The sequence below is a fragment of the Rattus norvegicus genome, chromosome 13 (genome assembly GCF_021556685.1).
Source record: "Rattus norvegicus strain SHRSP/BbbUtx chromosome 13, alternate assembly SHRSP_T2T, whole genome shotgun sequence".
Lineage (NCBI taxonomy): Eukaryota > Metazoa > Chordata > Mammalia > Rodentia > Muridae > Rattus > Rattus norvegicus.
This window is the reverse complement of record NC_141546.1, coordinates 88,487,135-88,498,034: the sequence shown is the minus strand read 5'-3', so window position 1 is coordinate 88,498,034 and position 10,900 is coordinate 88,487,135. Positions and strand designations below refer to the sequence as shown.

At 40.3% G+C, this 10,900-nt stretch overlaps 1 protein-coding gene across 30 annotated transcripts in view; it reads right to left on the bottom strand.

Annotated features, from left to right (window-relative positions):
- Positions 1 to 4,256: 4,256 nt before the first annotated feature.
- Aim2 (absent in melanoma 2) overlaps positions 4,257 to 10,900 on the bottom strand; it is a 41,831-nt gene continuing 35,187 nt past the window's right edge. For 16 of the 30 annotated variants that reach the window (XM_087580997.1, XM_087580992.1, XM_087580994.1 and 13 more), the window contains 4 exons: positions 8,857 to 9,008; positions 7,211 to 7,630; positions 5,440 to 5,628; positions 4,257 to 4,803 (listed from right to left, as the gene is read on the bottom strand). In XM_087580997.1, the coding sequence (XP_087437123.1) occupies positions 4,756 to 4,803; positions 5,440 to 5,628; positions 7,211 to 7,630; positions 8,857 to 9,008 (809 nt within the window). In that variant the 3' untranslated portion in view covers positions 4,257 to 4,755. Of the gene's footprint in view, positions 4,804 to 5,439; positions 5,629 to 7,210; positions 7,631 to 8,588; positions 8,773 to 8,856; positions 9,009 to 10,900 lie in introns of all 30 variants that reach the window. The other 14 variants (XM_087581016.1, XM_087581015.1, XM_087581009.1 and 11 more) reach the window with 2 other exon arrangements.

Below are 10,900 nucleotides of genomic sequence, written 5' to 3'. Positions count from 1 at the left end.
TCCAACAGCTGTGGGACAAAGAGACATTAAAGTTCTACCATTAGGCATTGTGTCTGAAGATCCAAGGCTTACAATATATTGTTTCATTTTCAATTATTTTTCTCTCTGATTATGTGTGTTACTATAGTAAATAATAGTATACAATACAATATCTAAATCTTGATATTATACATACATACACATATACATATGTATATATATATCTTCACCTGATATTATGTTAAGAGCATACACATGTATATACATTTATATTTAAATAAAGACAAACAGCTATTTACATATGTACATAAATGTAGTTATTTGACTGCCTAAGTATATGTATCTTCATATATTTACTTCTTTATAGAAATAGTTTGGTCGTTATATACCTTAATCACAGAATCTGATTTTCTTTACTACAGTAGGAGAACCAATGAAGTGGTTAAAATTATAACATTATTATGCTGATTAGGGACAAATTTCAGGAGACATAAAGAAAGGCAGCATATTCTAACAAGATATTGAATACTAATCAGCTATGCTCCAAACTCTTGTTCACCCAATTTCATAAAAAGCACACCACTGCACTTCAAGAACCAGATTAACACCACCTCAGTAATACCAGATGATTTCACCATACCGCTTTCCCCATGAGATAGGCTATTGGGACACAAAAGCAGAGAAACATCAAAATTAAGTGGCATTCTTCATCAAATAGACATAGCAGATATCTACAGACTGTCCCACCTGAACAAGGAACAAGACTCATTGTGCTCTGCAGCCCATGGAAGCTTGTTTTAAAAAAAATGAACCACCACTACCACCACGACCATGACCACCAACACACCACACACACACACACACACACACACACACCTCACATAATGTGATACAAAATAAACCTTAACAACTTTAGAAAAGTTGAAGTTACTATTGTATCCTATCTGACCACAATGCAATAAATCTTTTTTTTCAATGCAATAAATCTTAAATTCTACAATGAGTAAGTAAAAAATAATAATAATAATTATAAAAATTATAAAATTCTATTCAAATACATATAGGTTCATTTATTTGCACTTTTTATGGCTGATGCCAGTGAGGAGCTAACTAGCTGCCACAGAAGTCATATAGGTAAAATAGTTTAGTATATATATATATATGACTAGAAAGCACAGCTCTGGTGCTTACAATCTTTACGATCCCTCTTCCACGTTCTCTGAGCCTTGGGTTCAAGACTTCTATTGTAGATGTCCCTTGGGACTGGGATCCATAACTCTACATTTTGATTGCTTGAGATTTTCTATGATGATAGGGATTATGCTGGTTTGAAAAGTGCTGATTGTAGGTTCTCTTCTAAAATCCATGACTTCACTAGCCCTGGGTCCCTAGTACCAGGAATGATTTCATTCTTGTTGAGTAGATTTCAAACCCAACTAGAGCACTGTTGCTTACCACTAAGGCATTCATGACATTACTTCACTCTTAGGTTTATGGTGCCATACTGAACATTTTTATGGTTCACGGGCATTATGGCTGGGTGTACTGATGGTTGCTTCCCTCTTTTGTAAGCTTCTATGGACCTCCTGTTACCACAAAAGATAATACTCGAGTAGAAAACTATCATGTCAGTTCCAGCCCATGGGCCTCTAGACTACCTATCTGAAGTACAAGGAATCTTCTGCAATAGGGACTTACCCTCACCTGGTGGTGGAGGGCAGGTGTGGGGGCAACAACGGGCAATAACAATAGCCTGTAATGTTTTGTAAATCTGTTGGATAACCTTAACCTGCTACTCAAAAGACAGTTTCTCAAGCCTGGTGTTGGCTTTTTTGTTAGATTTTTTTTTTGCTATATAACTGACAAAGGATTAATATCCAGATTACACAAAGAACTCATAATTATGGAGATTTGGGTGTGGGCCAACTCAAAGCCTTGAGTGTGGGTCTGTGTGGTGGGTGAACTGGTCAGTCCACCAGCACTCCCTTATCCACACCACCAGGATGAGTTCTCCAGCACTGCTCTGACAAAGCCACCCAATGCCACATCAGCAGTAAGAAGGTCAGCAATCCCATTCTCACACACTCCAGACTGGCTCACCTGCATCCACACCTCCAGAGCCATCTCCACTGAGCTGTCCAGTTGAGGCAGGGAAGCAGCAATGATGCTGGTCAGCTCTCCTGCTTTTGCAACCTTGGGGCTGGCTCATTTGTGCCTTTTCCATCAGGGCCAGCCCCACTATGTTACCCAGGCAAGGTAAAGGGCCCACTCTCCCACCACTGAGGAACAGGATAGCTCTCCTGCTATCATGACCCTGGATCCAGCTCTCCCCACTGCCTCAGGTAGCAAGGCACAAGGGGGCAGAGATCACTCCCACTCAGGCCACCTCAGAATAGATGAGTGGCAGGGTCACTCAGGGCACAGCTTACCCATTACCCAGCTATGAGGACCAGCAACATACTAGGGCAGCATCTTGGGGCATATGAAAGGGCTGGTCCTGCTGATCCAAAGCTGAAGGATCTCCATGACACTGGGCAAACAGCAACATACCCGAGAAGACTCCTGTTGTGGGCCCAATATTGATGGTGTGACAGAAGCCAGACCTCGGACCAGACCAATGACTCATTGGACTATTTGCAAATGAAGATGTGTAAACAGAGGGGTACACTCTGAGACACTAGGGCCTATGTGACAGATTTTTTTAATGTTTGTGTGTGTGTGTATGTGTGTGTGTGTGTGTGTGTGTGTGTGTGTGTTTTATTTTGAGGGGAGGTTACAATGGCAGAGAGTAGAGATGGGGGATGGGGAGATGAGTGTAGCTGGGGTGCATGATGTGAAACTTACAATAAATCACATAAAAGTTGTGGGGGGAATTTAAGAAATGGGCCAGGAGCTTGAGCAGAATGTTCTCAAAAGTGGCTTCCAGTTCTTTTGAGACCCATGCCCTCCCTCAGGCAGGGAGTAATTGTCATCTTGGGGGCTTACTGCCTCCGTCTACTAACCTAGGCCTAGTCCTGGAAGCTTCTAGCCTCCATGTTCAAAACTCCTCTCCACTCTGATTCAATATGGCTTCTCTCAGCGTCTCCTTCTTGATTTCCCTGCTAGGCCTTAAACTAACTTTGGCAATATGTTTTAACCTTCTGACTCTTTCTCATTCTCTGGCTCATTCTGTCTTCACCTGTATCTAGCTTGTTTCTATACAACTGACCCAGTAAAACTGTCTCCCACCCCCACAACCCCCCCACCCCCTGCCTCTGCACTGTTCCTCAAGTAGGTTCCCTTTCCTCTCTCTTGTCATGAGAGTTGGACATATCATATTCTCTAAGATCTTTCTCTGACTTGTCACTTTGTCTTCCACTCAATTAGACATCTTTCAAACATGGGTGCTTCCTTCTACAAACTAACTTTACCTTCACTGTTTGGGGTTAAAGTTGTGTACAGAGTGCGTATCTGTATTCCAGCCAGAGGGATTTAGGCAAGTGATATGGTTGAGTCACACAACTAGAAACAGAGTTTTTCCAGTTAACAACACAATCTTGGGGTTCATTGTGTGACTAAATATCCTGCAACACTAGAGGAATTTCACCTTATATGAGAAGAACAAGGGAGACCTTCATGCTTTCCCCACAGTACCTCATCTTTCCAAAGCCTATGCCTAGACTTAGTCATGCTCACCCAGGATAGTGCCTGAAAATGAGTGTGAGCTCTTCTTATGGCTGACTTTCTCTGTAGATCTCCATTGTCATGAGCTCAACCACAGACAGTGTGTTAGCATTTTAGCTTAATTATAATTTGGGGGTTGTTAAGTATGCACGACCTGCCCCGGGGAGAAAATATTTCCATCTCCTCACTATCTGAAGATGTTTGCCTTCCTTTAGATTTTTCTCATGTGCTTGAACTGTATCCTCAGCTCTCTGGCTGGAATCTAAAAAAATGTTATGATCTTTGCAAATGATCTAAGATTATTTTATTGGAAAAACAGTTTCTCCTGGGAAAGAGAACACTAATTAATTATTTAATAGCAAATGGTCATTCTTGAAAATATACACATAAGAAACATTACACAGATTGAGCAGGTTGGATTTGTGAAAAATATATGTGTGTGTGTGTGTGTGTGTGTGTGTGTGTGTGTTTGTAGCAACAATTGATGAAATAAGAGGCCATGAATTTGAAAGAAAACAAGGAGGTTTAAAGGGAAGAAAGGAAAGGGGAAAATAATATTGTTATATTATAATATCAAAAATCGAGTAAGCAATAAAAATAGAACAGCCACAAAATTTTTGTAACTTTCTGAATTCTGAATAAAATCATGTTTATTTATTTTTCAACAATCTTTCCTTTTTTTTAACATCATCTCACTCATGTCTTAGTCCTCCCATATCCAACCTCCACCCTTGTAACCTCCTCCCCGAAAGAAAATTAAAAAAATTAAAATTAAAAAAGATATATCACCAACCTTCTTCTCTATCAACCGCAGGCTTCTCTCATACCAGCCATAGCTGTCACATCTCCAATTCTGCCATACTTATACCCTCAATTTCTTTGTAGAGAAGAATAATAGCCCAACCCTTAGACAAAGCAATAATTTAATTAATAATAATTAATTAATAATACATTTTCAGTTGGGTTTTTTTGTGTGTGAGTGTGTTTGTCCTTTTCTTACTAATATAATAGGAATATGCGGCTGTAAACTGCTATCCTCAGGTAGTTAATTAAGTCTGGTTCAAGAAGCAGAATTAGGATTCTTCAGAACAGTGCTTTTGAGATGAGTTGACTTCACTCCACACTTTTCACCTTAGTTTTGGGCTTTGCAGCCTTAATAACCTGGAGAAGAAAGAAAGACGTAGACTGAACTGTTGTTGATTGATTAATTAACTCTCCTCTACTTCCAGTTACTGCATTCTCCTGAAATGTGCCTTTCTTCTCATCAAATCTCCTCCCAGGCCCAATGTCCTCTCTTAATTCTTTCACTCTTGCTGCCTCCCCTAAAGTGTATCTGCTCTGAATACACATGCTTCTACCTAAAGAAGGATATAAAGACTTCTCAGGTCCCCATCTAATGACAGTCTATATAAATACTGTTGAGCCATGAAAGAAAATGGAAAGCAGTATCAACGGGGTCATCAGTGAGGGGATGTGATAACTGACTTAACTGCCCTGGACTATGACACATGCGAGGATGGTTTCACTGGCTCAGGCATTCGCTGTTAGGGTGTTTTATAGTCTGACTTGACTTTAACTGCATTTTCCAGAATGATGTGTGCAACTTCAAGCAAGCTGCCTTCAGATTTAGACTGTATTCAAGAAACTCATGGAGTTTTTTTGGGAGAGGGCAGGGGAGATTGTGTGTCCCTATGGGCATGTGTTTGTTTGTATATCAGGTTCTTCTCTGTCGTATTCTGTCCACTGGATTTCTGACAAACAACACAAAACAATATCTTCTTTTGAGAATTTCCATACCTTATAGATGCTACAGGGTCCAGATTTCAACTGAATTTTCCCTCTATTGTTTGACACCTCAAAGAAAGTGAGTCTAATCTTGTCTCCTTCCTCGCATTTTGTTTTGCTCTGGTTTCCAAGCACCAACACCTCCATGGTCCCTCTTTTGTCATGTATGCCATATATTACTCTATCTTTTTGCTCTGTTATCTGTGGAAGGCAAATACGAATCAACCCCTGCTGAGATGACTAAAGAAGAACAGCACATAAATCAATTATCAGACAAGACTGGAGCAGCTTTCCAAAAGAAATGTGAGAAATAATCCCTGCTTCCAAACGAATGGGCTTCTCCCTAACGATTACTAGCAAATCTCAGTGGAGGGGGTGGAAGAATTTTATGAAAAGCATGTTGCCTCTTGTGTCCACTTTTCTCTAGTAGTCCTAAGCTCTTTGCTTTTGGAAGGCCAGGATAGCTCACAGAAATTGCTACTAGACAGGGAAGGTGGTACTTCTCCAGGGCCAGCACACAGGAGACAGTCATGGAAAAGGAACACCTTGTGGTTAGGAGGAGAGTCACTTAGGGAAACAAGTACAGAGACACATGAACTAACAATAAAAGACCTAGTAAATAAATCTAAAAGTTCAAAAGTCGATCATGAATGAAATATCATTCCCAATCAAGTCCAGATTAGAAGGAGACCAGATGCTGGTCAGTTAAGCAAAATAATCAGTATTTAAATGTTAGTTTTATTCACTTACTGAGTAGACATTAGTGGGTAATTGATCAAACGGAGGGCTCGAAACTGGGAGTGGTGGGTGGGAGATGGGGTGTTTTTATCCTTTAATTTTCCAAGGAGGAAGATTTCCTCCTGCCTCCTTTTCTGACAAGACTAGAGAGGTCATCCTGGCTACTAGGTGCAGAAATTAACAGGCTCCCTGTGGCTCTTCAGGATCTGTCTTAGGCCAGAAAACTGTTCATACAAAACTAGTTTTTTTGTTTTTCCTGATTCCTGGCTTAAATGAAAAGGGTCCCCACAGAATCGTAGGGAGTGGCAGAATTTCAAATATGTGACCTTGTTGGAGTAGGAGTGGTCTTGTTGGAGGAAATGGATCACTGGGGTGAGCCTTAATGTTTCAGAAGCTCAAGTCAGGCCCACTTCTCTCTCTCTCTCTCTCTCTCTCTCTCTCTCTCTCTCTCTCTCTCTCTCTCTCTGTGTGTATGTGTGTGTGTGTGTGTGTGTGTGTGTGTGTGTGTGTGTGTGTGTGTCTTCAAACCATCCCTGCACATCAGCCCTCTGCAGAGTGCTCAAAACAAAAGTGACTTTGAATATGGATGGTACATAAGTGTATAAAAGCAACACAGAGGGGAAATGCCTGTGTCTATGTTTCAGAAGCTACAAAGAAAGTAATTTCAAAATCAAACCTTTGCTGGGTGTGCTGGCATGCACTTGGATCCCAGCACACAAGAGGTAGAGACAGGAAATCTCAGTGCATGCCACACAGGAGAAAGCTACACAGTAAGACCATGTCTCCAAAAGCAGAACAATCAAAATAACAAAATAAAAATTTCCCAGCTTTGTACACAAGTTTTGGCAAATTACCACCCTACAAACCCTTAACTTTGTGTAAAAAAAATTGTTAAAACTATTTAAAATCAACTCTTAAATTTATTTTTATTGTTTTATCTTTTATTTAGGGTGAAAACATTGAAAGTTAATTTCTAAAGTTCCAATAGGTGTTATATGTTATATTATTCTTACTGATCAATATAAAATTGCATATAGGAACTTACCTTCTGGACTTTAAATAAGCCATTCACAATTGTCCCGCACGGCAGAGTTTTCAGTTTACTAATCTTAGGAGTTTCTCCAGCTTTCTTCATAATGTTATTAGGAACGCAGACTTTGTGGCTAGATTCAACATCAACCACAACTGAGGAACTGGTGACCTCCACAAAGTAACTGTGACGGAGATAATTTGATATTTGAATTGTTCTCTTTGGAATAAATTTATCTTTAAACTGTGCATTTAAAACTTTTACAAAGAAAAATTCTGTCTCTGTGGCCACTGTGGCATGGAATATCTTTTGTTTTCCTTCCTGGGTCTCACACTCAAAGGGATTCATAGCTTTCAGCACCATGACTACTAGTGAATCTTGCTGTAAATCTTCTCTGATGGCTTCCTGTTCTGCCACCATCTGTTTCTTCTGAGGCTGTGACAAGAGAAAGAAGATGTTAGCTATGGATCCACTCAGGCAGCCTTCATTCTCAGGAAGGCCCCAGAAACAAAGAAGCTGAGCTGAAGGGAAAATGGAGACGTTAGGAAGAGAGTAGAGACTTGAAACTACCTAGATTGAAAGGACATCAAAGGAATGCTCTGCGCTCAGTATTCAGATGGGGCAGTGCACTGACTCTGGAGACAAAATTCCTGAATCAGAACCCTTCTTTGCTATGAAAAGACTGTGTCAGACACCCGAATCATTGTGAGGGGCTGAATTAGATTCTATCTCCTTGTGATTCTATGACAGCATAGTTTTCCCTCCAATGCTGAGCATTTATTTGGCTCTTCAATAAGTGGTGTGCACAGAGCTCCCGCACTGAGAACTACTTTAGAATATGTCTTCAGTCCTAGGCATTTTATTTGGATTTTTCAGAGACTATACAATATGTATTTTTATGTCTACTTGTTCAATTGTAACATTTAAACTTGGGTACTGTATTGTTTTCTTGACAATTCTGGAAATTTCTGAGCCAAACACAGAAGAAATGGTTGGGTGCTCTACATAGAATGGTGCCCATACCCTAAGCTGACTCCTCTGTAAAGTTACGTGACATTTTCATTACAGAAAATGAAATTGAAGATGCTTAGTGGATTTTGTGGTACATGCTACTTTATTAGGACTAAGGGACAAGGACTGTCTTCCAGTTTTATTCCCTCTGCTACAAAGAGCCATTTATTTCACCACAATAAGAGCAGGCACATCGTGACTAAAGGAACTGTCTTTTCTACCCACATCATGACAATCCTGAAGGGCATTCTTAGCCCCCAAGTCTCCCATGGATAGGTTGAACTCTTTGCTGCAATCTATTGAACTAGAACTCTCCCCGTTCTCTCTCATCCTAAACCTTCTCAAAAGAACTAGTGATAAGAGCACCCTGAAAATTACTCACTGTATAAGGTCCCGGCAGAGTTTTCTTCAAATAGAGGTTAACATAGCAACATGTTATTATGTCCAGAGCATGGCAGAAATTAGGAGCTTCCTGGGCATGGACACTGATAAATTTGAGTGACTTTTCTTTTTGTAATGCAGACATATCTTTCCTATAATAGCCTTGTTTTCTTGGTTTGTATGTTCTGAGACAAAGAGCAGAAGACTTTATGTGGTGGATGAGGGGATAGTGATGACAAAATGCTCTGATAAGAGTGGCACTAGCCTACCTTAACTTGAGGACAGACTTCTGTAGCAGAGTGTCCCTTGAAGTCTTTGTCACTGCAGGTGGCAGAAGCAACAGAACAGTTTTTAGCTTGACTTCTATTTTCTACTTTCTGTGTTCCTCTCTTCTTTGTATTTGTCACATATTTACTTTCAGCTGAAGAAGGAGGAGGAGGAGGAAGAGGCAGAGGAGAAGGAGAAAAGAAAGAAAAAAGAAGAAAAAGAAGAAAAAAAGAAGAAACAAGAAAAAGACACATTAAAATCTATGATAAGCATAGCTGAGAATTAGAATTCTCATTAGAATTCTAATTTTAATTAAAATATCATTAAAATACCATTAACTTTCAAGAAGAAAATTAGAAAGGAGACAGTGGCAGGGTGATGGATTAGAAGTTTCCCATCTTCAGGTCCTCACAGGAATACAACACATGACTATCCACAGACAGGCACATTGGGAAAATCTCTGAATGCAACAGAACCATAAGACTGAGAAAAGTTCCTCTAGAGATTGAGTGGAATGTTTTCATTTTTAACCACATTATCTCCCCCCCAAAATGGGACAGTACTGTATAGAGAGAACCCCATGGTTCTACAACTTCGATGGTGAGGATGAAGGGCAGGGAGTGCCCATGTGGCACCCCACTATAATGTAGGCATTGTAGAAGGTTTATTCTCACCTCATCCCTTAAGAAATATTGAATACACTGGCAAGACTAGAATAACAGGGATAAGTTAGACATAAACAAAATGAAGTGGGTCTTACTGTGGAGTCACCCAAACAGAATATCCAATAGCACCTTTAAGAGCCTCATGCAACAGATCTGTTGGCTTTGAATCATAGTCAACTTTCCTATGGTCTTACTACTCTGTAAAAGACCTGAGACTTGCTGGGTAAGGGTATACACATATGCATGTGTGTAGAGCACAGCATCCAAATCTGCCTTTCCTCCACTGTGGAATGCTGACCCCACCCAGCCTCAGAGCAACATATCAGGCTTCCTGAAGGTTATAGGCAATCTCATGCACACAAATGTCTTTGAAAGGAACCATCTGACATTGCTAGCCACAGCCTATTGAGAAAATCACACCACTCAGCCCCAGTGTTTGAAAAAAAGGGGGGGGGCTTCTTGCTAAAGGCAAGTGTGTCCAATATTTCTTTGGAGTAGAGTACCTGGTCTCCCCAAACCTAGTGACCGAGAAGTGATGAGAGTGACGAGCCTGCGGTTCAGCGTGAGCCAAACTGGGATAAAAGTCTACGATTTTATTTTATACATGGGTGTGTGGGGTGGGCTGGTGTGGGGTGTGTGTGTGTGTGTGTGTGTGTGTGTGTGTGTGTGTGTGGTCGTCTCAGGTCATGCCCATACCAAGTGTCCCAGCAGCAGCATCCTTCCCATCCTCAGACCCCAATCTTCGGCCATACACAAATGGAGAATCTAAGTAGCAATGCTGCCCATTTAGGACCTTTATCCTGCAAACTTAGTTAATTAAAGAGGATCAAAGACTCTAGCCAGCAGCTCCACCTCACTGCTAAGTCCAGTTAGTGATCTTATTAAACCATACAATGTAGTTAATATTTTTATTTGACCACAGAATACAAGCAGCCACCCGGTCCAATCGGAGAGCCTGAAACAAGGTATCTCCTTGTAATTGATACTAGCCAACATATGCAAAGCGCAGCCTGGGTTAAAGAATAGGGTGGTAGGTGAGTGAAGAGAGAATGAAGAAGAAATAGAACAAGGACTAAGAATAAGTTACTGCTTTCTCTTCCTCAAATGTGCAGACACTAACCCTTTATTTTATTCCGAAAAGAAACTTCTTGTCCTGATTTTTAAGTGACCATCTCTTAATATGGTCGGTGTTCAATTACTTAAGGAACTTATAGGTAAAGGTGTGATAAGAACCTCTTTAGATGTGGTTTCTCACAGAATCTGAACCATTCCAGAATGTGCACAGATTTAATTTTGTTAGAAATCAAATAATTTAATGTATATGGCTAACAGTGGTCACATAATAACTATTCTGTCACTCTATTTCAGACAACAGAAAGGA